Below are 26051 nucleotides of genomic sequence, written 5' to 3' on the forward strand. Positions count from 1 at the left end.
CTGAGCCGAGTCCAGAATTGGTGCTGGTGCTTTATTGGGAGGTGAGTCCAGGACACATGGTGAGAGGAGGGTGGGCAGTGAAGAGGGAGAAGAAGTAGGTTACTGCAGTGGGTGACGGGGGCGGGCTTCTGCTCAACCGGGTGGGAGACACCAGCTCTTGAGTCACCAGCTCTTGAGTCACCAGCTGCCCACTGACCTGACAGGGGCAGCTCCTGGCGACATCAGTTCCCCCGCACCTCCCGGTCTGCCCAGTGCACTAGCCAAGCCAGCCACTGTGGCCAGAGAATGTAGTCGGGGAACTCTCTCAAAATGTCCTTCAGGAGGCTGGGGCCCGGGGCTGGCTGGCATCTGTGCCCTACCCCTGAAGTCTACACCTCAGGATTGACTGGGTGGGCGCGGCTCCCCTCAGGGCCAGCAGCTCCGCAGGACATTGTCAGGGGACTCAGAGAGCCTCACCGAGAGCCCCCTCCACCGTCCCATCCAGAGAGACCCCAGAGGAAAGAGTGAGGTGGCCATGGAGGGGGGCCAGGATGATGGGCAGGCCTGGCTCAAGACACGACTCTCCTCTGCAGGACCTGGGCCAGGTCTCTGTGTCTAAGGACCCGGGGCATCTCAGGAGGGAAGGGGGAGTAGGGGGCAGCAGCGAGGGCCTCCCGGAGTGCTCTGAAGGTCCCCCGTCCCACCAGGTGGACTCTGGCGGGACCCACACTGCCCCGGAACCGCAGTGACTTGTAGCTAGGAGAGGCGCGCTGAAGACAGTGGTCCAGCTGGAAGGAGAAGGCTGGAGTGAGGCCCGGTGGGCGTGTGTGCGTGCGCATGCGTGTGGCTCATCCTTTTCCCAGGGTCCTCTCCTCTGTCTCTCCCCATCTCCCCCCTCCCCTTGCCACAGCACCTCGAAGGGGACATGCAGCCAGACCGACCTGATCTCTGGTCGGTCGCATACCTTGTCTCGATGTTCCTCCGACAGATTCCTCACCCCCCTCAGCTCCACAAACACCTCATAGTGGGGCGCAGAGCCCTGTGAAGAATCTGGGGACAGACCCCGCCCCACCCCCATACACACTTCTTGGGAATGGGCACTTCCCGGGCCAGTGTCCTGCATCACCCTCCCCCCCTCCGTCTGAGGTTCGCAGGGACAAAATGGAGTTGCTAGGTGGGGAGAACCTGAAGTCTAATCCTAGGTAGGACCTAGCAGGAACAATAGGACAGACATGAGGAGGGGCTTTGGGTCGCAGCAGCGAGGGAGACTGAGCCTACTTTCCTTCCCCGAGATCTCTCAGCAGGCTGGGAGGCCGGAGCCCAGGGGAGCAGCTTACCCAGAATGCTGCTCTCCACACAGACATGGTCCAGCAGCTTGGCCCCCGGCCACTGCCCCACTGACCTGCGCAGGGCCTCGGAGAACACAGCCTCGGCCATGTTTTCCCCACGCACATTCAGGGTCTGACCCAGCCTGGGGAGAAGGCGGGGAGGTGGGTGAGGTGGAGCTGACCCAAAGGATGGACCCTGGGCCTCCCAGGGCTGCAGACACACCTACCTGTAGACAAACCTGACAACGGGACACTGGTTGTGGGCACCAACCACCTGGATCACATCGCCCAGGCAGCACCTGAGAGAATAGTAGGGGGCCGGCATCAGGCCCAAGGACCCTTTAGCTCATGGTCCTGACCCTCCCAGGGTCCGGGAGGGCCTGCAGTGGTCAGGTGGTCACCTGGTAAGGCTGGTGGGGTCAGTCAGCACCAGCTCATACTCTGAGCCCCTCTGAGCCTCAGCCAGCAGGACGGTGGTGTCGGTCTCCCCCCGGACCCCCTCCTGGACTGGGAGCAGCTCAGTGAAGGGGCCCCCCGGGGGGAGGAGGTAGAGTGCAGGAGGCTGCTCTGGCCACAGGTTCAGGCCCACCACGCCTAGGGGAGCAAACAGCTACCTCGGCATCTGTGGGGCAGTTGCACCCTGGCAAGGCCAAATCCCTTGCCCTGGACCCCAGACCCCAATCCTCATAGTATTTGATCCAACTTCTCCCCAACTCCATCCTGCCCAGCTCTGGAGGTAGCAACTCTGCGGGTGGATCCTGTGCTGTGTGAGTTTAGGCAAGTCTCAACCTCTCTGAGCTGTTTCCTCCATGCACACAATGGAGCTGCTTCCCCCAAGCATACAGGGTCTTGGGGAGGATGTAAAGGCACAGTGGGGCAGAGTTCCATCCCTGGCACCTCCCTGTAACTGCGTGACCTCTGCCCCTCCCCCTCTCCACCCCCTCAACCCTGCTGACCTCCAGAGGCAGCGTAGCCAGGCGAGAAGAAGGTAAGCCCTTGGCACCATAAGGCCTCCAAGGCAGCCACCGCCTCGGCCTGGCCGCCTGAGTCCAGAGTGACCACCACCTGCAGCTTTGGCCAGAGCCGGAGGGCCAGTCCTCGGGGCCCTCCTTCCAGGGCCTGCTGCAGCTCTGCTGCCCGCCTGGGGAGAGGCGCTTCTGGGGTCCCTGCACCCACTGCCTTAGCCCACTCTTCCCCATTGGCCTCCAGGCCCACGAAGACGTCCAGCAGTTCCACCGCAGTCCCAGCCTCCAGTGCCCTCAGTCCGGGGCGCCTCAGTGCTTCTAGCAGCAGGGCCCCAGGGCCCTTGGCCCCTGGGAGGGCAGCCTGGTCCAGAGCGCGCAGGGGCCACGGGAGGGGGCTGGGCCAGGGGGACGTAGGGGTCACACGGGCAGTGCTGCCTGGAGCCAGCACCTCAGGGTGAGCCTTTTTAAGGGCTGTCAGACCCAGCAAGGTGGCCTGGAGGGAGACAGAAAGAGGGTGTCAGCCATGAGCTGGACCCCTGGGGGTGCCCCACTTCAGGGTTTCTTTGCCAACCTGATGGGCATGGTTGGCCACGCCTTTCCAGTTTACCTGCAGAAAGGCTTCTCCCTGGCCCTGGTTTGAGGTCAGTGCCTGAAGCTGCCCTCTATCCTCCTCCTGGGTCCAACTGGCCTGGGTCAGAGGGAAACGCTTCCGGAAGGTGCTCACATCTGTCACCCCAAAGACACCGAAATTCCTTTGGGGAAGACTCTCAGGCCAGAGGGCCCAGGGCAGGCAAATTCATTTTGAATACAAGGGTTACTCCTGGGCCTGGGTTAGGGCTCAGGGTCAGGCCCCTGCATGCACGCATGTGCACGCTCTGGGCTGACTGTCCTGGGGGCTCACCCTCTTTCAGGGTCTCCTTTCCCAACATGAGACACACCTGTACTTCCCCTGGGTGGGCAGCTGGACCACTGGGCACTCTGCAGGCACCTGCTCAGGGCCCGCTGCTGGCTCTGGCCCATGTATCTTGTGCTCTGCTCCAGTCTCCGCCGCTGCCAAGCAGCTGCCCAGCCCAGAGCCCCCCATGCCACACGGTGCTGGAGGCTGGCAAGCCAGGACAGCCTGGCAGCCTGGGATGGCGGTGGTGGCGGCAGCAGCAACAGCAGCAGCAACAGCAGCGGCGGCAGCACGAGGAGCATCAGCAATGGCCACAGCAGCATCTCCCAACAGCCCCTGGGAGGAGGAAGGGGGCTGAGTACAGGGGGTTGGGAGCACCAGGGAGTGATTAATTTCTTCCCTACACTTCTGCGCCCAGGAAAATTAAGGGCTAATGACGTCTGGGGAACAGTTGAGGGAGGCAAGAACATCCCACTGACCTGAACTTAGACCCTGGCTCTGCCACTGGTTTGTCAGGGATGTTCAGTTAAGTGTTGGGACTCTGTGCTCTTATCTGTGAAATGGACACAGGGGGCTGGGAGACCAGGTACAAAGAAGGCTTGCCACAGACCCTGGCACCCGGCCGTTGGCAAGCTGCCTCTCTTACCCACTACCAGGGGGCTCTGCTTTCTCTGAGGACCCACGCTTCCCCAGCTCTGGGTTCCTCCGGAGCCCTGCCACCACTTGTCACAGTCCCCTGCTGCCCATTTCCCGCCCCCAGGGCCCCTGCACCTCTTGGGCCTCAGGACACATCCAGCCAGAAAGGCAGAGAGTTGGCTTTAAAGGACTGGGCTCCACGGAAATCCGGTGCCTGAGGGGAGGGACTGGGGGTTGGGGGAGTGGCTCTTAAAGGGACAAGCTGCTTATGGGAGGAAGTGCTGCCCTGGGCTGGCCAGTGGGGAAGTTAGGGCCAGGGCAACATGCACCCCCCCAAACTTGTACAGAGCGAGGAGGAGGAGGAGAAATGGTGTCCAGAAGAGGCCCCTTCACGCAGCAGCTTTAACGAGCAGGTACAGAAGGCACCTGAAACTTGACAATGACGGCAGGAAGAAGTGTGAATGGGTCGTTACCTCTGAGCCCAGGGTTGACACAGGTGTGCAGGCACTGAGTGGAAGAGGCTGGGGGGCTGTGCTTGAGGCAGGGAGGAGCAGATGCATTCAGGACCTCCCCCCCCAGCTGCCAATCCGAGCCTTCCCCAAACCTTCTCAGAGAAAGCAGTGGCCAGAGATGGAAAATCCCTCACCTATCTAAAGCCCATCCCCCTTTCGACCTCCCAGGTAAATCTCGCAGGACCACCTGCTCCAATGTAGCTCACCTGGGAGCTTGTTAGAAATGAAGTCCGAGGCTGGTGATCAGCCTGCCCTAAGTGGGGGCCAGCCCTCCACATGGGCATTGGACGGAAACCCAGACCTGCTGCTGCCCAATCATCTTAATGCACAGTGACCCTGAGGGCATTCCAAGGCCGTGTTCTTTTTTTTTTTTTTTTTCAAGAATCATTTTACTGGGGACTCTTACAGCTCTCATCACAATCCATACACACATCCATTTTGTCAAACACAGCTGTGCATATATTGTCATCTTATGGGAAGCAGATGCCACCTCTGTGTCCATGGCCTTCCCCTTCCAACCAGCCACTGCCCTTCTGGTGTCATCAGGGCTCCTTGCTTGAGGTCCTAACTCATTGCCACTGAGTCATGGCGACCATATAGGACACGGGATACGGGCCACTGTAGATTCAGAAGCCGAACCCTTGACTGGAGCCGAGCACCTCATCTTTCTCCGCGTGGTGGCTGATTGCTTGGAATGGCTGACCTGGTAGCTCGCAGCCCTCCGTGTACCCATGATGTTACCGGGGCTCCCCAGCTCCACCCCAAACCCCCAAACCCATCCCTTCAGCCGCTGCTCCCCTTCTAGGTCTGGTAAGGGCACTCCCTTCTCCTCACAGGGGAGGCTCTGGTGCCCCTGGGCGCCCACCTCACTTGCGCTTTTTGTTTGTTACTGCTTTCTGGGCCTTTGCATTTGCTTAAACATGTAAACAATTCAGTTGGATTTCATTTCAGATGCCCATACACGTGCTCCGGGGAACACGTCCTAGGAGGTGAAATCACCTTGTTTTGCTTCTTCTTTCTAGAACTTTACATCTGCTTAAACATTTGTTTGTTTTTATTTTTTGGACCTCTCCTTTTTTAATGTATCTATTTTTTTAAATAACTCACTTCATTTGGGGGCTCTTATAGCTCTTAGCACCATCCATCCATCGTGTCAAGCATTTGTGCATATGTTGCCATCATCCCTTTCAAAACATTTTCTTTCTACTTGAGCCCTTGGTAGCAGCTCCTCAATTTTCCCTCCTTCCCACATGAACCCTTGATAATTTATAAATTATTATTATTTACATATCTTACCATCCACCGTCCCCCTTTGTCCGTGTTTCCGTTATTCATCCCCCTTGGGGGGATTATATACGTCGATCATTGCGATTGAGTCCCTGCTTCTCCCCCTCCCCCTCATGGCATCACTACTCCCATTACTGTTGCTGAGGGGTTATCTGTCCTGGATTCCGTGTGTCAAGAGTTCTTCTCTGTACCAGTGTCCATGCTCCGGTCCAGCTGGATTTGAAAGGCAGAGCTGGGGTCATGAAGACATTTGTTTGCTTTTGTCTGATTTCCTCTTTGGTGACCACGTGCATGTGGTCCTGTGCTCCATGGCTACTTCCTATGTGGCGATGTGGACTTGGTGGCAGTGAGCTGGGTTTGTTCAGTGGCATTGGGCCCCGTCTGCACTGGGGGTGAACCCTCTCATCATTTCGGCTCTAGTTGTCTCACCCCCATAGTTTCGACTCATTGGCCCGGGGCGTCTCACCTCTATTTCCGAGTTATTATCCCTCTGGTCTCATAAAGATATGTATTTATAAAGGAACACTGGAGTGCCACTGTCTTATGGCTCCCCCAGCCACCATGGGCCTGCTCTGTCTGGCTGCTTTGGGCATGTGAAGTGCTGGTCCACATGCTCCCCCTCTCGTGCAGGACCCTCTGATTGTGCTCCAGGTTGGAACGGTCAGTCCTGGCAGCTGGGCACCATCTAGCTCTTCTGGACTCCCAGCAGAGCAAGCACTGGCGCATGAGGCTCTGAGTCTGGAGTCCAGTTCTCTGATCCTCGTGCTCCAGGCCATCGAGACCAACCGCTGCATTTGGATGGCCACTGGAAAGCTTTTAAGGCCCCTACGTACTACTCACCACACCGGGAAATAGAGCCTTTTAGAATAGTATTCCGCTTACTCTTGAAAACCAGGCTTACTGCGATGTAATTCATCATACGGTTCATCCATTTAAAGTGGCTAATGGATGGCTTCTAGTCAATTCACAGATATGCACCACGGACAGGTGTGAGGTCTGAGCCTCCCGTGGCACCCCTCCTGTCAGTCCGTCTTGCTGAGGGCCTGCCTCTTTTCTGCTGCTCTGCTCGTTTGCAACCTGTCTGACGGCTAGAACAAAAGCCAGGTGACCACGAGTGTTGGTGAGCTCGGGAAGAAACTGGAACCCGTCTGCCTCGCTGAGAAGAAGGGAAAGTGGCGCCGACCTTGGAGAAACAGCTCAGACACAGCGGACTGACCCAGCGGGTTCTCTTCCTCCACGTCTGTCTGCTGGGGAGAAAGCAGGCCGTGGCTCTGCAAAGACCGGATCCCAACCTTCACAGCCGCGTGACCCGTGCCTCCGAGCCCAAAGCCTAGAAACGACCCAATGTCCAAAGGGAGGAATGGACCGTCCTGGGCTTCAAATCTGCCCCCGTGGTTCAGGGGGGACTCAGCCCAGTGGTAAACGGGTGCAGCCAACCCTCCTGTGGCATCGCGATCTGAGCAGGAAGCACCTGGGCCCCAGCGAGGCCCACCCTGTTCTCTAGTCCTGCCACTGTCCATCCTGCCCAGCATGTGTCCCCGGGGCCTGCTGCGGGAGACTGTGACTCGCTGAGGGCAGCTCAGGTGACTGCCATCTTTGGGGGGTGGGGGCAGGGGATCACTGTTTGTTTTGCTCTCAGATCAAAATACTGCCAACAGCAGATCGGGTTGCTTCGCAGCTTGTTTGCCGCCCTCGTCGGCGCTGGCAGTGACGGAATCCTTTGAGCAGATGGGAAACCCTGGGATACATGGAGCGCGCTCCATGCGCATGGTAGAAGGCTGCCTGATTGGGCAGAGGAATGGAGAGCCGAGACATGCTACCCAACAGAAGCACCGGGACCCAAAACGCAGCGTGAAGGAAACCAGTCATAAGGGCCAGAGGGTCACACGGTTCCACTGACTGTGGATGAAACAAGCCGGGGACCCACAGGGACAACGGTGATGTGCGTAGGGCTGGGCAGGAAGGAAGCAGGTGATGGTTTGCGGCACAGTGTTTCAGAGATGATGAACCTTCCAAGATTGACTGCTGTCTGTTGTACGCGTCTGCGAACTGCCCACGTGGAAGGAATGAATGCGTTCAGTTTGGGGACCTTCCTTTAGCACCCCTTTGGCCTCTCTCCTGACCTTTGGTGGGGCACGGGCTGACGTGCCCCATCACTGGCTGTGTGACTCCCCTTGCCTTGCCTGGCAGCCTCCGGAGGGCAGGAACTATGTGATGTCCCACACCCCCACCGTGGTTGGCTCAGGGACCTTTCCAGTGGGAAGGGTGTGGAGTCAGGAAGCCGGGAGACAAAGACTTCTACTCTCCAGAGCACGACAGGAAGCACGTGCACGGAAGGAATAAAAATCTGTCACCAGTGTCACTGGAAACGTGTGAGCTCTCACCCAAATCCACAATATGAATACAAAAGAAACACAGCCACAGGAGGGCAGGAGGAGAAGCTAATGCTCCGAGGCCCCCCTGCAGGCCACACCGAGTTCTCCAAACGTCCCCCTGCGACGGACGCCCGCCCTGTCCACCCGGCGGCACACACTGAATAAGAACAGGACTCGGTCTGTCCCTTCAGAGGAAATCTTTATTGTAACACAAAATACACAGTTTTGTGGCTGCCCCCAACTGTACACAATACTTTTTTTTTTTTTGGTGGCTGTAGACTAATCTGCCTCAACACTAAAATACGTATCTGAGAGAATTTCACCAAGTTTTAAAAAGAAAAATTATAAAAAAGTACTTTCATTTTAAGTTATATTCACGTTTGGTCTCTCCCCCCACCCCGCCCCGCCCCTTACAAAACCCTGCACGTTGAGTTTGAGACGTTTCTCTGATGCGTGCGTGCCTGTCCGGGAGCCGTGAGAGGTGGAGGTGGTCAAGGGGCGCCATGGCCGCCTCCTGGGGTTCACAGGAGCTGGGAGAAGAGAGCCAGGGCAGGCCCAGCATCGACACCAGCCTGGGCTCCCGTTCTCTCAACCCTTCTCCCCAAACACGGGCTCCAACTGCACACACTGCAGAGCGGGCGGGCTCAGAGCACACCCCAGGCGGTCGTTCTGGGGCCAAGGCCACCACAAATCTCAGAGAGTGTCGACCACACCCTCGGACCCTCCAGCCAGAACACTGAGGGCACCCCTGAGAGGCAGGCGGTATGGCGAAGCCCCTCTGAAGGGAGGGCACAGGCCAGGACCTCCCAGACATCCCTGGTCACCGTTGCCCAGCCAGCTTGCTCTCCTAACTGGACTCTGCAGGCCCCCACCCACGCTGGCTCCATGGAGGTCAGCCTCCTGCGGAGCACAGAAAAAGCCATCTTGTCTGAAGGCACACCGAGGCACATCGTGTCTGAGGCCTGCAGCAAGTTTGGAGAAGTTACCTTCCAATAAATAATCACTCCAGAGGAATAGTTCCCTTTAACATCAAAACACGCATAAATTCAGAAGTTCTCTTTGTAAAAAAAAATAGTTGTTTACTCACATGTACAAAAATAAGGTTCTGAGGGCCAGACTCTCCGGGCTGTGGTCACAGCCTTCTCTGATGAGAGAGACCCCTTCTCAAGGGGTTCCCTGTGGGCCTGACCTACAGGCTACCTGCTTGCCCCCCTTCCCGCTCACCTGCCCTCGCCTGGACCTTCCCCTTGCTCCTAGTGTAAAGCCCCCGAGAGAGTGGGGCAGAATCAGGCTGAGGCGTTTGACTTGGTTTGGGGCGGTTTACCAAACCCCCAGCAAGCACGCTTACTGCATGGCTCAAAGCGCCAATGCCTGCCACCCAGCACCCTGCAGCAGGGCGCCAGTGCCACCTGAGCAAGCTGGCCAGGCTCAGATGACTCTCCCGCCACCTATTCAGGACGTGTGTGTGTGAGTGTGTGTGTGTGTGTGTGTGTGTGTGAGAGAGAGAGAGAGAGAGAGAGAGAGAGAGCAGGGGCCAGAAATGAAGCGACCTGGGTCCACACATCACAGGACCTGACACAGGGAGACATTTTGATCTCAGCGTGGATGGAGAAGGGGGGAACGTAAAATAACTGATTGAGAAAGAAAACAAAGGGCAGGTGGGCGGACGGGCAGACAGGGCAGGACGGCAGCTTCCTGGGAAACGAGGTTCGGTGCCCAGCACCCGGCAGCAGGGCTGGCATGCCACTCGGGCTGTATGGTCTCAGGGTCACTCCCCTCTCCCCCTTCCTCCATTTCTCCCCACATGTCTGTAGGGAGGGGCCATTCCACCAACAAAGAGGGAGGGAGGGAGGTTACAGAGGGCGGGCCTGAGCGAAGGACACAGATGCATTAACGGTCATTTAAAAAGCCACCACCCATCAGAATCCCTGCCAAGCCTCCCCTGCCCAGGGGGCAACACAGAGGGCCAGGGGTCAGGCAGGGACAGGTTCTCACCAAATTCCCTCTGCGCCCTTCTCAGACCTGCGAGGGTGATAGCCACCTCCAGACCCACAGCCACTCTCAGGGCTGGGGGACACACTGCTGTCCTGCCCTGCCTCTGCCCAGGCCCCAGGCTGCAGCTGGATTCCAGGGGGGGTGGGGGGCGGCGCTGAAAGGCTGCCACATGCAAGCTTACACACATTCACGCACGCCCTCGCACACACTCACGCTCCCTTCACGGGGGGCCACCGTGCACAGAGACGCTGAAGTCACAAGGGGTATGAGCACTTCACATTATAAGAGAAGTGGCCCGTGGGATCAGAACACACCGCGAGCCATCTCCAACATCGGCGAGGGCAGAGAAGCGAGGGTCGGCTGCACGGGGTCACGACTGCGCGTGGGGGATCCACTGAGTGTCCATCGGCCGGCCCAGGAGCTCTTCCACACGCCGGGCCACGTCCATGGTGTCATCCAGGTCGAAGTCCCCGTCGGTGTCAAGGACGGAGTCCGGGCTTGTGGGGGAGAGAGACGGAAGGGGACCAAGTTTGTCAGAGCCCAAACTGGCTACAGAGGCCGCACACCCAGCGTCCAGGGCGGGCTGCAGCAGCTGTACCCTGGCCTGGGACTTCAGCGGAGCACGCCAGGTTCTGTTGTCCTCCTGGGAGTCTGTGTGTCACAGACACTGGGAAAAAAATTCCCTGCCAGCCCACCCTCCCGGGTGCCCATCTGGGCCTCACACGGAGCATGCCCAGTGTTTCTGTTGGGGAAGGGGAGCAGATGACACCTGCCCACAGGACCTCATCCACCACTGGGTTGGACCTCCCTGAGCTGCCACCAGGGCACACCGGAAGCCCAGCCCAGGCTGAGGCTGTGGTTTCTGGGGGCCCTCACCCGGCTTTGCCCACCAGCTGTCCTGGGTCTAGCCTGAGGTCAAGTCCCCTGCGAAACCCCCCGCCCCCACCTGACCCGGCACACCACCTACTTCTGTGGGTACAGGTTGTAGTGGGCCTGCGGGCACACGGCTGGGGACGGGGCCTGGTCCATGTAGGTGGCACTGCCCCCAGCGGAGTCTGCAGAGGCATTCACAAACCTGCAGAAGCAAGAGGGGCAGCCTCAGTGGGGGGCATGAGCTGGGAGGAGCTGACAGGGGAGGGGCTCGGAGTGCAGGACACAGCGCCCACTCGGCCGTGGGTCCCGGCCACATCCCGGAGGAGCCGCTCCCTCCCCAGAGCTGAGCCGGGTGTCCTGGGAGTGCAGGGCTGTGGGCAGGAGAGGCAGTGGGGTGGGGTGGGTGGGGGGAGGCCGCAGGAGGTCCAGTGGGGACCTGGACACTTACTCAGGGACCACCTGCTTGATCAGTGGCTTCACGTATCCGTCAACGGCTTTGGCTGCCAAGGAGAGAGCCATGGTGAGAACCCCAATTCTCAAGGGAAAAGAAAACACGCCCCCCTCCCCCCCTTAGGACTCACTCCTCTTCTCAGGACAGGCCACCACCAGCAGAGCTCTTAGGAGCGACAGCACCACCTCAGCTGTCTGGACCTCGGTGCTGAGACTGCACACTGGGCCGTCTCCTAACACTCGGCAAACCACCCAACAGACCAGTACAAGCCCAGACCACACATTCCTGCATTCTCAGTATAACAGGAAAGGGTGTCTGGGAAATAAAGCTGACAGCATGGCAGAGGGACAGGGTTTTCTTGATGTCCCTAAGGACAGAGTCCTAGAGGACGCACCTTCGGTCAGTGTGAGACAGAATGCTGTCTTCACGTAAATCCAAGCCAAACCCACTGCCCGTGAGCCGATCGGGCAGGAGGAGGAGAACTGCCTCGGGGGTTGGGAGGGGAGGGTGTTCTCAAGGCTGCTCTCTTATAGAGGCAGAGTGCCACGGTGTCCTCCCACAGAGCTCCGGGTGGGTTTGAACCGCCGGCCTTTGGGTCAGCAGTGGTGCACTTCACCACTGCTACCTGGGCTCCTTTAGTCAAAACTAAATGAAAAGAAATGGGGTGTGGGGGTGCTGTCCTGCGAAGAAGTGCCTTCTTTATCACGGAGCTTTCCAAGTGGATGCTGGGCAAGCACCTTTCAGGGACCGCACGAAGCGCTAAGCTTCAGGGAAGAGTTCCTTCGGCCAGGGGACTTCCCAGGTGAGTCTACCCCTGAATGCCTGCTCTTTTAGTAGAGGAAGGGCCACTTTCCCAGGTGTCGGCATGCTGTGTCCGTCCGTCCGTGTCCTGCCTGCGTCTGCACCCGGCTTTCTGCACTGGAGGACAGACAGGTAGGCCGCCACACCTGAGCGTGAGCGGCCAGCCACCGCACTCTGTCAGAGCTTGTTACGGAGAGCCAGCTGCGGGGAGGAGGGCGAGGGATGAAGTGGCAAGTGCAGCCTTGGTGTCTGGGCCCATCTAGGAATCAGCATGGCCTTACGTCAGGCTGCTAGCTGAACCCACTAGTGGTGGCACGGGAGAGAGGCCTGGCGGTCTGCTCCTGGCAAGATTGCCGCCCCGGGAGCCAGGTCTGTGCTGCCATGTGGGGCGGTCACTGTGAGCTGAACACACACTTGGTGGCAAGGACAGCAATGTCAATGGTGATGATTACATCATTTCATGTCAACTTGATATGGGGGCCACAATCGGATGGTGCCTCCTTGTGGGCGTGGCCTTCTCATGAAGATTCTGGGAACTTCCTCTTTTTTAATCATTTTATTAGGGACTCATACAACTCTTACCACAATCCATCCATACATCAATTGTGTCAAGCACTTTTGTACATTCATTGCCCTCATCATTCTCAATGCATTTGCTCTCCACCCAAGCCCCTGGCATCAGCTCCTCATTGAACTTCCTCTTTCTCCCGGAGGTGGGTCATCCACGCTCTCTACTTTCACCATGTGGCCCAGACCTGCCACGGCTTCTGATGCTTCCACCACCACTGGATCCACAAGACTCTGCCCCCACCGGCCTGTGATCTTCCTGCATTCGCCATCATTGCATGAAGATACGTGAGCCTAGAGAGGGATTTCTGGCCTAGTATTGGACTTACGGGCTAATATCGGACTTATGGACTTGATGTGGACTGGGCTGGGCTGTTGTCTCAATATACAATTTCTCTTTGATACAAAGCTCTTTCTTATACACCGAGGAGTCGCCCTGGATTTGTCTCTCGAGTCAGTCCGGCCTGACACCACAGCACATCCTCAACTCTATCAGACCCCGAGGTCACAGGAGGAAGAGCCGGTCTGTCAGGTAACGGCCCAGATTGTGAAATGCTCCCTGGTTCACACACAGCTTGCCAGCCGAATCTGCTTCTTCACATGCCAGGAGTGACCTTTTCCTGAACACTGTGTGTTTGCCAGAAAATAGAAACACCAAGGAAATGCTGCAGGCGTGGGTTTTAAAGATTAGGTGGTGCACGACACATGGACGAACCGTTTCCTAAGTGAAATATACCCACCCACTGCCATCGAATCGATCCAACCCACAGTGAGAGAGACTGCACGTGGGATCCATGTCACTGAATCTCACACGTGTGCACAGGCTGTTGAATGACTTCACACAGAATCCACGTCACTGAATCTCACACGTGTACACTGTTGAGTGACTGCGTGTCTCTTTAGGTTCTTTTTGCCCCCTTGCCCTCCCCTCCCAAGCCCCCCGAGCTGTCTCACGTAAAGAGCCAGTGATATGGCGACTCTACATGCCGGCTAAAGCCAGACATCGTTGGCTTCTCTCTTCCCACTAGAAACGTGACCATCAGCTCCGGAAGGGAAGGCACGATAGAAAAGCAGACCCTCTCGAGCAGTGGTTCTCAACCTTCCTAATGCCGCCTGCCACCCCTTCATACGGCTCCTCATGTGGTGGTGAGCCCCTAACCGTAAAGTTATATTCCTTGCAACTTCGTCACTGTGCTTTCGCTACTGTTGAGTCGGGTGACCCTGGCAAAGGTCGCATGACCCCCAGAGGGGCCGAGACCCTCAGGTTGAGAACCGCTGCTCTAGAAGGTTAAAGGCTGAAGGGGGGGGGGGTGGGTGCAAAAACAAGTCTCCGTTCCTCCACGAACGAGACTTGAATGGTCAGAGCCAGGGCACATGGAGGGGATCAGTTGCTATAAGCAGCCAAAGGCCCCCAGACTTCCTATGGGGTGGCCCTGGTGGCCTGCCGGGCTGCTGCTCGCTGCAGGTGGGTGGAAGGAGACCACCGGCTACGCAGGGGAGGAAGATGAGGCTGTCTGTCCCGGTGCGGACTTGCAGGGCAGTTCGACATGGTCCTGCAGGGGGGCAGGGGGCACTAGGGGCCGGAATTGGCTTGACGGCAGAGAGAGCGAGGTGAGGTGCTCAACCATGTGGAAAACTGCCATGTCACCAGGGGAAAGCAGCTTCGAAAGCAAGGTGAGCAAGGAGCATGGACACAGCTCCCGGAGGCCACGCCACCCACGGAATGACACACATGTACAGGCTGTTGATGCATGCAGTGGTGACAGGCCATCCGTGGGCTCTGGGGCCACGTGGCGTGAATCCCCATCTGGCTTGGCCCCTGGCTCGCTATGTGACCACTGGCCAATTACTGTACTGTCCAGGGATGCAGCTTTGACTTGGAAGGGATCAAGGTGCCTTCAGTTCCCACAGGGCCAGTCCCTGGGGACGGCATCCTGCTGGTTAAGATAGAGGGTCAGAGAAAAAGAAGATCCCCCACCCCGCCACCACGAGATGGACGGGCACGGCGGCTCAGACGGAACCCTTGTGAGGATGGCGGTGGGGGGGTCGCTCTTTTGCACATGGGTCCCCGAGAGTGGAAACAGACTCAACAGCACCCAACAGGAATCCCCAGTGCTTGGAGGGCGATGTGAGATGCTTACGGCAAAGTGCTCAGGAAAGCAGGCAGCAGCGACATATTACCACTGCACTGTGGCTGCTGTTATATCAGACGCCCTGCTGCTGCGTCAGTCACGACTCAGAGACCCCCAAACGACAGAGTAGGGCTACTCTACGCAGAGCGTGGGTTTCTGAGGCTGCTAAGTCTTTCCAGAGACAGAGATTAAGCACATCTTTTTCCTACCGAGCAGCGGGCGGGTTTGAACGACTGACCTCGCAGCCCATGCTCCATCCACGGGGCCACCAGGGCTCAGTTTATTCTTCTCATGAGCAGATGAAATGACAGCCCACCGGGTAGACTGCTAATTACAAACCCGTCAGCCGCTCCTCAGGACAAAGCTGAGGCCATCCGCTTCCGTAAAGATCGACAGCCTCCGAAACCCCACGAGCAACGAGCCCCGGCTGAGGACTCAGTCCTGATGGGTCTGCAGCTGACAAGAGGACAAAGAGCGGTCACTCCCAGGACCACTTCCAGGAATGACAGCGCACGGGCGCTTCTGAAAAGATGTGTCTTGAGCGCTTACAAAGTACACGCCCTTTCACACGGATTCTACTGGTAGGAATTTATCCGAAGGCTATAGTTTTAAAAAAGAAAAAAGACGTAAAGGTGTGTGCACCAGGCTCTCTCAACATTCAGAGGGAAAAAAATAAATTAAAATAAATTAAAAACAAAACAAAACATTCAGAGGGATGACAAGCTGTGAAGGACCGAGACAGTAAATATCTTTAAATGCCCGACACGGACCCGCCATCCAGTGGGATTCAATGCCGCTGCTGAAATCGTAAGGCCTGGTCCTGAGCCGGAGCGCCGCCCATGGTATTTTAAAGCTAAACTAAGTAAACGCACAGATAAAATTCAGGTCCCACAAGATGCGACCCTTAGACGCTGAGTTGTGAGGTCCCCTCTGACCTCCTCTCAGCCTCCTGTCTGCTCTGCCCGCCCTGGTTGAGCGTTCTTGACCCTTGTGAGGTATCTCTACACACCAAGTGTGCGCGGGGGTTTCGGACTTGTTTTTGGTGCCTGAAATGGCTTCTTGCTGGGTCCCAGTGTGACCAGCATCCTCCTCTTTTTCACTCTTTTCGAGTACCACCCTTAAGGGAACCCCGCGGTGACTCCCCCACTGGCTGGAATGCTCCCCCCACCCTCTGACTCACTTCTCTGCCCTTGACTTGGCATCAGCCACCACCCTGATTCTACCTGTTTCTGAGCAATTCCTTCATCCCCTAGACTGTAATCTTTTCACAGGTCTCGCCCCAAGCACAACGAGGGCTGGAGAGAGAGAAAAAAAAACTGAGGGCAATGCAGAAGAAAGGCCTGGTGTTCTGCCCGGAGGAGGAGGGCCGAGAAAAACCCCTGGCATGGTTCTGCTTGCTCCCACGTGGGGTGGCCACGAGTCAGAAATCCCCCGATGGCCACTGGCATATACAGGCGGCAAGGCCACACGATCCAGACGAGAGGATGCTGGGTAAGGTCTGTCTACTGTCTTTTAAATGTTTTTCTGAAGTTTTTACAGTAAGTACAAAATGCTTTCATGCTCAGAGAAATAGCACACTCATCTCGGTTTTGAAAAATAACAACAAAAATTACCTTCCTAATTTTGTCCCATCTAGCTTGGATTAAAATCCATGTGTTCCCTTCAGCCTGGGAACCAATGTTTGGGGTGAATAGCAGGTGCTTTCTGTCTGCCTGAAGAACACGGCCCAGAATCTGCATGTGTCTCCCGCTGCCACCCCACCCCAGGTGCTCAAATGGCAACAAGGGAACTTTAACTGTATGCTTTACACACAAGAGAGAGCCACGCACACAAACACAACGGAAAACAAAAAAAAACAAACAACCCAACAAAACACAAACCCAATCACAACAAAGTCAAAGCAGAGTGTGAAAATTGTTACCAGTGGCGGGCTCGCAGGAGACTGGCGTGTAATACTTGGAGTAAACCTCGTCTTTGGGCCGGTCGGGAAACACGTAGATAAGGTAATTCAGGTCCCCCAGGCGGTCGGCCAGGGACCGGATGGAGAAGTCTCTGGTAGTAAAAGGCATCAGGTTCCAGAACATTCTTTCCTCTAGACCAGTAAACAGAACAAAAATGTTTTCGACATGACTTCAGAACAGGAAATCGTCCCACCCCAAAGTACCCCTAGTCTAAAGTTCTCCTTAAGTGCTGGCCCGGTTTCCCCCCCAGTGAGACAGCGGCCAGCTGTAGACACGGCAACTTTAAAGAGCCCACTGGAGACGTGGGGGGTGCACGCACTTCCCTGGGGGCCCCAGGCCTGCAGGTGCCTTCACGTTTACAGAGGACTCGACTCCTCTCGCCAAAAACAGTGTCTGAGGACCCGGTGCTTGGAGTCCGGCAGAGCTTTTAAAACCCTTCCGTTGTTGCAGAAAGCCCCGCACGGTGACCCCTCTCCCCACAAGTGATCAGAGGGAAGAGTCCTGGTGGCCATGATCACTACGGTCCCCCAGGGCGCAGGCGACTGAGTGCCCATTGGCTGGCTGGTCAGCCCCACCCAGAGGCGCCTTGGAAGACAGGCCTGGTTACTCTTCTGAAAGGTCCGGTCCTAGACAACGCTCTGGGGCTGTCTGCTCTGCGCCTAGCGGTCGCCATGAGTTGGGATCAGCCTCAAGCCCCCTCATGGGAATCTGTACAGTGGGATCGTCCACCTCCTTCTCCTCCCCTGACTCCCAATGAGCCCGGTCATTCTTCACTGAAGCAAGCCCAGGGCTGAATAGTGTGACACAGACCTTTCAGACGGGAGCACTGATAGTGCCTCCCAGAGGGCTTCCCGCAGGACCCCGCTCCCCCCCGGCACCTGATGGAGCCACACTTGCACAGACCCTCCGTACACTCTGTAGGAGTAGAAAGCCTCATCTTTCTCCCCCAGAGCAGCTGCTGGTTTGAACTGCTGACCTTGCAGTTAGCAGCCCAATTCGTAACCACGATGCCAGCAGGGCTCCCTCCGCACGTTTTCAATCTGCTCTAGAGTACTTTCTGCAACCGATACCACAGAAATACTAAATACAAAGCATCCCACTCTCCCTCTTAGGCTTTGAGAGGCGCTTTGGTGGTGTGGGTTATGCGTTGGGCTGCTAACCTCCAGGTCTGCAGTTCGAAACTACCAGCCTCTCCAGGGCAGAGAGCAAAGAGTGACAGTCTCAGGAACTCACTGGGCAGTTCTACCCTGTCCTACAGGGTGGCTGCCCGTGGCATCAATGGGGCAGCACTGAGCTTGATTTGCTTTTTTCTTAGCCTTTGAGGCACGGTGTCAACCACTCAAGTGCTTCCTGAGCCCGCCCTTCCCTGCACCCCGCCCCGCCCCTGAATGCTTCCGATCTGTGATGGGTTGAACCCCCAGATGGCAGCAGATCTGGGGCCTGGCGGTAGGGAGCGTTCCTAGAGTCCGCCCTATTATGGACAGCTGTGCCGTCGTCACTCCTGTGTGTCCATTTAAAATCCTCCAGTGGTGAGACGGGCGAGCCCCGGCCGGGTGTGCGAGCCAGGCCAGGCCACTCACGAGAGTCGAACTTCCAGGCGATGGTGATGCCGCCGATTTCAGAGTCGCTGAATCTCAGCAGGAAGGTGCCGTCGGGCTTGTTGATGAGGAGATCGTGGGCCTGCTGCTTGTTCACGAAACCCAAGATCGCGCTGGAGAACAAAGGCCAAAGGGCAGGGGCAGAGTGAGGGCCCGGGGGCCGCGCGGAAAACACCAGCACCAGCCTCTCCCGCCGCCTCCCCCGCCTCCGGCAGGCGTGGCTGCACACAGAAGACACGGTGATGCTCACCCGTCGTTCCAGTGGGGCTTGAGGTGTTTCTTGAGCACCTCCATGACACCGTCAAACCACTGCCAGAAGGTGTAGTTCCGTCCCGGCAAATTCTCCTGGGTGAGCACGCCACCGAGAGCCGAGGGGGAGCAAGAACAGAAGTTGGAACATGAGCCTGCATGGGACTCTATGGGAAAGCAAACACCTCTACTGTCAGGAGCACCCCTGCGCCCCACTCCTCTCTCTCTCTGCCTCCAGGGGGGCCTCGGAAGAAAGGCCTGGTGACCTGGTTCTGAAAGCCCACGGCCACAGAAAACCCCAGGCAGCGCTGTCCTGCCCTGCACGAGGCCGCCACGAGGGGGAGCTGATCTACAGGAACTCAATTTTCTTTTCTTTTGAATTTGAGTTTTACCAAATACTTTCACAGTCAAAATACAGAGTAGAGAGGTCAGGAAGGGAGAAGGGGCAAAAACCACAGAGAAATGCACCCAGGGCCCTGGGAAGCCCTGCGAGAGACACTCTCCCCACTGGCTCCCTGCTGCTGTCAATGTGGGGCCCGTGACCAGCAGCGTCAGTCCCTCCTGGCAGCTTCACCTGTGGGGAGCTTTTAAGAAAAGCAGACTTTGAGGTCCTGGACTCAGACCCAGGAGTGAGCTGGGTCAGCCTGCTCTGTGAGGCCTTCGACTGACCGCTTGTCACCCCACAGCATGGGACCAGCACAACACAGCTCCCAGCATCTACCCAATGGCAGGGTGTCATTGTGTCCACAGACGGGCCACCGGGGCCACCTCTGATGACTGCTGGCCAGTGTCTGACCACAATCTCATTCTAAAGCATTAAAGACTCAGCACCATCAGCTGCTCGAATTAAGGGTCTTTGCCACTCCTTCTGGTAGCGGGGGTTAAGAAAAGAAATAGGTTGAAAACCCGGGAAATATTTGCCGAGGGTCCGCAGGATTACAGGAGCTGAAGGAAAAGGCCCCCGAATTAGCAACCCCCCCCCCCCCCCGTGAGGCTTGGGCGCCAGTCTCCACACGGTCACTCAGGGAATGTCTATCCGAGAGGGAGCAGGCTGAGCGGGCAGCTGACCTCCCAATGGCTTTGCTCCCTGTTTCCTTTAAATCAGAGCTTAAACTCCAAAGCCTAACTTTACTTTAAATATGCAAAGAGTCATTTTTCTCTCTCAGATCCAGCAGCTTCCTATTAGTGGGGTCAAGGGTCTCTGGCTCGGCAAGCCTGCTCTGCGGCGGCAGGTGGCGGCCGCGCTCCTCACCCTGTTGAACTGGGACCAGGACACGGACATGCTGCTGTACTCCTCCAGGTGGCTGCTGCTGTGGTTGAACAGCTTCTGCGCCAGGAACACCAGGTTCTCCTTGGTCAGGCCCCGGCTGCTCTGCACTTCTGCCTTGAACTTCATGTTGAGCGCCTCACACAGCTGTGGCCAGAGCACTTTGTCGGGGACGGCAAACGGCACCCTGCCCTGAGACGGGGAAGAGAGAGGAAAGAAAAAGGGGGGGAGGAGGGAGTAAAAGGGAAGGAAGGTGAAAAGAGGGAAAAAAGGGGAGAAAGAGGTGAGGGAGGAGAGAGGGAAGGGGGCGGTAAATGGAGAGAGAAAGAAGCAGACCCTTAGGAGAAAATAGGTACATGATTGAGTCGCTCAACCCACTGAAGCATCTCCGACTGGAGGCTGTTACAGACAGTGGTCCTGCAGAGACAGAATAAGCCCAGACTCTGGGGGTGGCAGCTCTGCAGACCTGTGGCTCGCACCCCAACCCGTAAAACCACTGTGCCGCCGGAGCTCCGTCAGGACAGACTCCCTGTGGCTGCTGCCTATCCTGCCACTCACGGGTTCTGCGAAAGCGTTGTCCCAAAGCACGGTGGCTGTCGCGTTGTTGTCCTGGCTGCCATGGACGATCACCACCACCGGGAGGGACAGGGTCTGGAAAGACACAGGAGAGGGGCTGAGAGTCCCCAGCGTCTGCCTGCCTGTCTGTCTCTCTCATCAGTACAACATCTCATTCTCTCTTCCACTGCCGCCCTGTAAGTGTCACCTCCTTGGGTGGCTGCTTCCGACTCCAGGGGACCCAAGTGACAGAGCGGAAGTGAAGGGGTTTCTTGGCTGCCCCTTTCTAGGAACAGACCACCAGGCCTTTCTTCTGCGGTGCTGCTTCGGGGGTCTGAACCCCCAACCTTTCCGTTAGCAGCCAAGTGCCCACTGCCGTGCCAGCAAGCTGACGAGAGGCCGACCAGGGGTACAAAGCAGAGTGGCTCCAGGACCAGCGAGACAGCCCGTCCTGGCACCTTCCTCCACATTCCCTTTATCTCTGAATGTCATGTTGCTCGGCTATTTCTGACAGAGGGGGAGGGCTCTCCAAGTTACCAGTTTGAGCCGAATGAGAGAGAGGGAAAGGACAGTAGTCTGGGGAAATTTGGGGGGTGGGGCGGATGACAAGGGACAAATGCCTCATTTGACTTTCCTGAGAACTCAGCCTCAGCCTCAGCCTCATCTGGGGTGATGCTTTCCATACTTCATGTCACCTGCACCTCCAGCCACTTCGGCTCATGACTGCTTGACCGTGTCTTAAGAGAATGTATGAGATGCAGTTCTAAGGAGTTGCATTGATCATCCGTGATCAACAAGAAGGTCTCAAAGCCAAGCTCTCTGCCATTGATTGAGTCGATTCTGACTCACAGCGACCCTACAGAACACGGCAGAACCGCCCCTGGGTGTTTACAAGACTAACACTTTAATGGGAGTAGAAAGCCTTATTGTAACCCCAAGGAGCAGCGGAGGGATTTGAACTGCGGACCTTACGGTTAGTAACTGGGTGTGCAACCCACTAGGTCACCATAGCTCCTTGTGTGCTATCTATCTGGATAGACATGCTAACATACACGCATACCTATCAATATAAAGAACGCTCACCCCTCACTTATCGACAGGGTTTGGTCCCAAAGGCCAGGTTGTTATATAAACATGGGCATTATTGAAAATGGAAGATGAGCACATCAGATCACAACCCAGAGAGTGACTGCATCGTCCCGCAGCTTCTGAATTACGTCATCGCATAACTGCCAGATTCACCTCACTGCATGCCTGTCAGACCTGTGATTCCTGGTCCAGCCAGGCTGACACAGAACCTTCACCATTCCAGCCAGGGTTCCTCGCCTAACACCTTGGCACGGTAGTCAGCTCGTCAGCTTGCTCACGATGCTTGTGAATGTGAAGTGTCGGGGACCGGGAGGAGTCTGTGCACATGCGCAGCGGAGCGGGGCTTTACCTTGACCTGGAAAACCAGCTCATTCCCGCCGACACTGAACTGCGACTCAAATAGGATGGTGAATTTTTCCTCCGTCACCGACTCTGCTCCACGGCGGTCAGACCGCTTAATTCGTTTCAGGGACTGCAGAGACCACAAAGCCGGGGATGAGGCCCTCCGACCCGCAGGGAGCACCTACCCCGCCCCCTCTCGCAGGCTCACCATGTTTCTGAAGTGGGCGCTGAGGGTGCCCGTGGCTTGGTGGTACTCCATCACGCAGCAGTTGTTCAAGATCTCCCCGCTGTAGTCACTGCAAGTCAGAGAGAAAGTCCCTCACATCCGGGGCTTGGATGGGGCGGCTCAGGGATTATATGTGGGGTGGAAGGAAAGAACCCCGATCCTGGAGAACTTAGGTCCCTCAGAGGGCACATTAGCCACATGCAATCCCCCAAACATGTGCATGCAGGCATCCCTTGTAGGTGACATGAAATCCTATCTTCTCAAAACCCTGTTGCCCCACTCCCTGAGAGCTCCAAGAGGCTGTGACCCGGGAGTGGCAGAGGTCACATAGCTGCCGACCAGGCAGGGCTCTGGGCTTCCCTGCAGGGACTCAAGAGGGACAGATTCCAGGGGGGGCGCAGCTCAATTACTTGCGGGTGTTCTCGTTCTTGAGCAGAGACTTGGCCTGCTGCTCGCTGATGATGGTGGCCTTCACCTGGGGCGGGTTCATGTGCACATTCAGCTTCCCGCCCACCAGCAGCCGCACGGTGGCCGCAAACTTGGTCTGGGTCTTCAGGACCTGAGGGGGCTGCTTCTCGATGATGAACGTACTGCAGGGACACAAGGGACCGGGCACACCTTGAGAGGCCAGCTCAGGGGACAGGGCTTTAGGGCCTGCGGGGCTGCCTAGAGGGATAGGAGGATTGGGGAGGAAACAAGGAAGCCCTCTGCGGCAGCGTGACGGCAAGGGCAGGCCTGTAGCACCCAGCAGAGAAGGTGGCTCAGCAGCCATAGCAATGGGAGGCAGAGAGGGACATGGGGAGGGACATGGGGAGGGACATGGGAAGGGACAGTAGGGAGGGAGGTGGGGATCCCCGTCTGGGAAAGCACAGCTGCCCCCTCAAGCCACCCACTCTGGGGCTGCCTGCTTCTCTGCATGGGGCCTAAGGGTGAGTCACCTGGTCACCAGGGCTGAGATGATGTCCGTGATGGTGGCATTGACCTCGGCCAGCATCTCCTCCACGGGGCCCGGGATGGGCAGCTGCTGGCACAGGTGCTCTGCTCTGCGGATCTGCTGCCGGTTCTGCCAGATGATCTCGGCCAGCTTCTCACACCTGCCGGAGGACCCTGCCTTCACATCCGCCCCAGGCCACAGGCCCTGGGCGCCCAGGCTGTGAGAAAGGCCCCAGACACAGCCCACCTGGGGAGGGTCTCCTGCCCTGCACCGACCCAGGAACCAGACCCTCTGGGAAAGGAGAGCTGCTCCACGCCAGCACACCCCCATACCAGGATTGCAGCACATCCAGGCTGCCCTCAGGGGGCCCCCCGTTGCCAGCCAGCTGCTGCCGCCGCTTCCACTGGATAAGCTCGTCATCCAGGATGATGGTCTGCTGCTTCCGCAGCAGCTGCAGGGTCTTCTGGTGCTTCTCGGCCAGCTCCTGGAGGTTCGGGGGGCAGCCCCTCTGAGCTCTGAGAATCACCCCATGGTCCCAGCCCTCCCTGACCTGCTCGGTCCCAAGAGAAGGGAGGCACGTGGCCACCCCCTCCCCTAGCTCTGTGCAGGCCTCAGGGATCCAGAGAGCTCAGGGCGGGGTCCCGCAGGGAGACGACCCAGGCGGCCACTCACCACTCGGTACTGCTGCAGGGTCTGGGCCTCTCGCTGCAACCAGGCCTCCAGGGACACCTGCTTCTGCTGGAGGGCTGTCTCCCGGCTCAGCCGCTCCTGGGGGTTCAGCTGGGCCAGCTGGGCGAACTGAGCTGCAGGGGGCACAGGACACCACAGTCATGTCCCCCGGCTTTGAGCAGGAAGCCAGACCAGATACACGCCCATCACCCCGAGGCAAGACGATCAGGCACCGGATACCACTCAATAGCAAGTCAGGGTGCCCCAAGGTGAACTGCGCCCCAAGCAAGCTCCCGACTGGCTCCTCTCTGCTCAGAAGTGCAGCTGAGGAGAGTCCCTGGACCTCCCCTCCTGGTCTTTCCACACAGCTGGCTGCCCTGCCTGCTCCCATGTGGCCTGGCATGGAACAGCTGCTGGGGTGTGAAAGGTAGGGGTGGGGGCTTGCTTTTTCATAGCTGGGGGAACTTGGGCCAATCAGTCTCTCCCCCTGAACCTCAGGTTCGCCACCTGCAAAGGGACCTCACAGTACCTGCCAGGTGGGGTGTTAGGAGGACTGAACAGGTGATGAGAGAAGATGCTCGTGTGCCTGCCTGGCTTGGAGCAGAAGGCACCTAACTGCCAAGCACCCAGGAAGCACCACTGAAGAGTCAGTCGTGGCTCAAGGCTTCCAGGAGGGGCTGAGCGGGTGACAGACGAGTGATGCTCGGCCTGGCCTCACATCCACATCTGCACTGAGGACAGTGGCTTCTCTAGCTGCCGGGAGGCGCCTAATACGGTCACAGGGGGAGCCTGGTCACCAACTGAGAGTCCAGGGCCCACTGGGGACCCGGAACGTGCAGGGCTCCCTCAAAGAGCGGGTGGGGAGGCAGCCTCTCTCCACACTGGCTGTGAGCAGTCTCATCAGCGGTGAGATGCTTACAATGGGAGAAGGAAACGTGGTTTAAGGACCACCTGTGTATCAGTAACCCAGGACTTCACTGCAGGGGACCGAGCAGGGAGAGGGCTGTCCAGGCCCAGACACCTAGAGTCCTCTGGACAGTGACTTGGAGACTCCTGCCCACCACTCTGCCTACACCCTGAGAAGGACCCTCTTAGGCCTCTCCAGGAAGTTTGCAGAAGCTTCTGAAAGGAGTCTGGGAAGACATGAGGCAACTGCTCGGCTCTGCTGGAGGGAGCGGGGCCTTCCCTGGCACAAGCGGATCCACAGTCTGCGTGTCAGCCGGGTGAACTTGATCAGCGAGGCAGAGCTGACCCTGCCTGCCGAGTGTCACGCACGCCAGCATGCAAACCCAGCTCCATAAAACAGCAGTCCCCGGGGAGCCCAGGATCTGTCACAGGGCAGGTGGTGAAACCACAGCCTGAAGTCTCCTGTTCCACTGGACCATGTCCTCTCTCTGGGCTCGGGGGTGGGGTGGGGCAGGGGGCATTCAGACAGGAGGAAGATGTGCTAGTATTTACTCACCACCTACTATAACTCAGGCCATGTGTCAGGCCTCCGGGGACAGGGAAGGGAAAGACAATCCCAATTAGGGGATTTATGGTCTCACAGATATTTCAGAAAGATATCAGTCACGTCAGTGGCGGCCTGAGATGGAACCTGCTTCTCTTGGGTGCCACTGAGTCCATTCTGACTCCCGGCAACCCCACGTGACAAGCAGAACCGCTTCAGCTGGTTTCCTTGGCTTACATCGTTACCGAAGAGAAGGCCGGCTCTTCCTCCCACGGTGCTGCTTGCTGGATTTGAACCAACACCCTCCCCGCCAGCAGCTTAGAGCTCCTGCAGGCTGACCCTACTTAGAGAAATGCTACGGGTCTCTGGCTCACGCTGGGTGAAAGACAGAGATGGAAGCCAATGTCTCAGAGCAGAAACTCGCCTAGAGTGTTGGCCTTCACTGTTCCGAGACCAGTAAAACTCGTCAGTGGGTCTCAGACTTCCTCATGCCGCGACCCTTTAATACAGCTCCTCACGTGGTGGTGACCCCGAGTGTGGGTGTATCTGCATGTGGGTGGACCCACCTGGAGACGGATAGAGGAGCAGTGTCTCGGTTCCTAAGACCATCGGAAATAGGATCTTAGGTGACCCCGGTGAAAGGGTCGTTGGACCCCCAGGTTGAGAACCGCTGCACTAGATGGTGCCCGGCTCCCATTACCAACTGCTCTGATCAGGAGCACCACAGATGGACCATGACAGACTGGGAGGAACACACGGAACAGACTTCAGATTCTTCGAAAAGCAGACTTACTGGGCCGGTTGAGATTGGAGGATTTCCTGAGAGTACCTTTTGGTCTGAGACACCCCGTAAACCCAGCACTGAGCCTCTCCTGAGGTCACCTTTTACCGAGATGGCAGGATGGCACACAGGAT

At 57.5% G+C, this 26051-nt stretch overlaps 2 protein-coding genes across 6 annotated transcripts in view; both read right to left on the reverse strand.

Annotated features, from left to right (window-relative positions):
* Nucleotides 1-2: 2 nt before the first annotated feature.
* Nucleotides 3-4014, reverse strand: GHDC (GH3 domain containing). 3 transcript variants are annotated; one of them, XM_075561834.1, is made up of 10 exons: nucleotides 3939-4014; nucleotides 3647-3720; nucleotides 3211-3503; nucleotides 2880-2998; nucleotides 2264-2765; nucleotides 1709-1901; nucleotides 1535-1606; nucleotides 1317-1450; nucleotides 944-1029; nucleotides 4-767 (listed from the first exon to the last, which is right to left on the reverse strand). In XM_075561834.1, exons 3-10 carry the CDS (start codon nucleotides 3488-3490, stop codon nucleotides 549-551), a joined length of 1605 nt encoding a protein of 534 aa, XP_075417949.1. In that variant the 5' UTR covers nucleotides 3491-3503; nucleotides 3647-3720; nucleotides 3939-4014; the 3' UTR covers nucleotides 4-548. The 3 variants fall into 3 exon arrangements, with proteins under 3 accessions (XP_075417952.1, XP_075417949.1, XP_075417951.1); XM_075561836.1 differs by lacking the exon at nucleotides 3939-4014 and adding an exon at nucleotides 3814-3932; XM_075561837.1 differs by lacking the exon at nucleotides 3647-3720 and having other exon boundaries at nucleotides 3-767; nucleotides 3939-3999.
* A 4143-nt stretch (nucleotides 4015-8157) lies between these two features.
* Nucleotides 8158-26051, reverse strand: part of STAT5B (signal transducer and activator of transcription 5B) — a 73322-nt gene continuing 55428 nt past the window's right edge. For all 3 annotated transcript variants that reach the window (XM_075561840.1, XM_075561838.1, XM_075561839.1), the window contains 14 exons: nucleotides 23690-23820; nucleotides 23350-23501; nucleotides 23022-23177; nucleotides 22494-22673; nucleotides 22066-22153; nucleotides 21865-21987; nucleotides 20430-20522; nucleotides 19857-20063; nucleotides 18606-18700; nucleotides 18338-18468; nucleotides 16718-16888; nucleotides 11294-11345; nucleotides 10940-11047; nucleotides 8158-10469 (listed from right to left, as the gene is read on the reverse strand). In XM_075561840.1, the coding sequence (XP_075417955.1) occupies nucleotides 10343-10469; nucleotides 10940-11047; nucleotides 11294-11345; nucleotides 16718-16888; nucleotides 18338-18468; nucleotides 18606-18700; nucleotides 19857-20063; nucleotides 20430-20522; nucleotides 21865-21987; nucleotides 22066-22153; nucleotides 22494-22673; nucleotides 23022-23177; nucleotides 23350-23501; nucleotides 23690-23820 (1814 nt within the window). In that variant the 3' untranslated portion in view covers nucleotides 8158-10342. The remainder of the gene's footprint in view (nucleotides 10470-10939; nucleotides 11048-11293; nucleotides 11346-16717; nucleotides 16889-18337; nucleotides 18469-18605; nucleotides 18701-19856; nucleotides 20064-20429; nucleotides 20523-21864; nucleotides 21988-22065; nucleotides 22154-22493; nucleotides 22674-23021; nucleotides 23178-23349; nucleotides 23502-23689; nucleotides 23821-26051) is intronic.

Source organism: Tenrec ecaudatus, chromosome 10, assembly GCF_050624435.1.
Source record: "Tenrec ecaudatus isolate mTenEca1 chromosome 10, mTenEca1.hap1, whole genome shotgun sequence".
Lineage (NCBI taxonomy): Eukaryota > Metazoa > Chordata > Mammalia > Afrosoricida > Tenrecidae > Tenrec > Tenrec ecaudatus.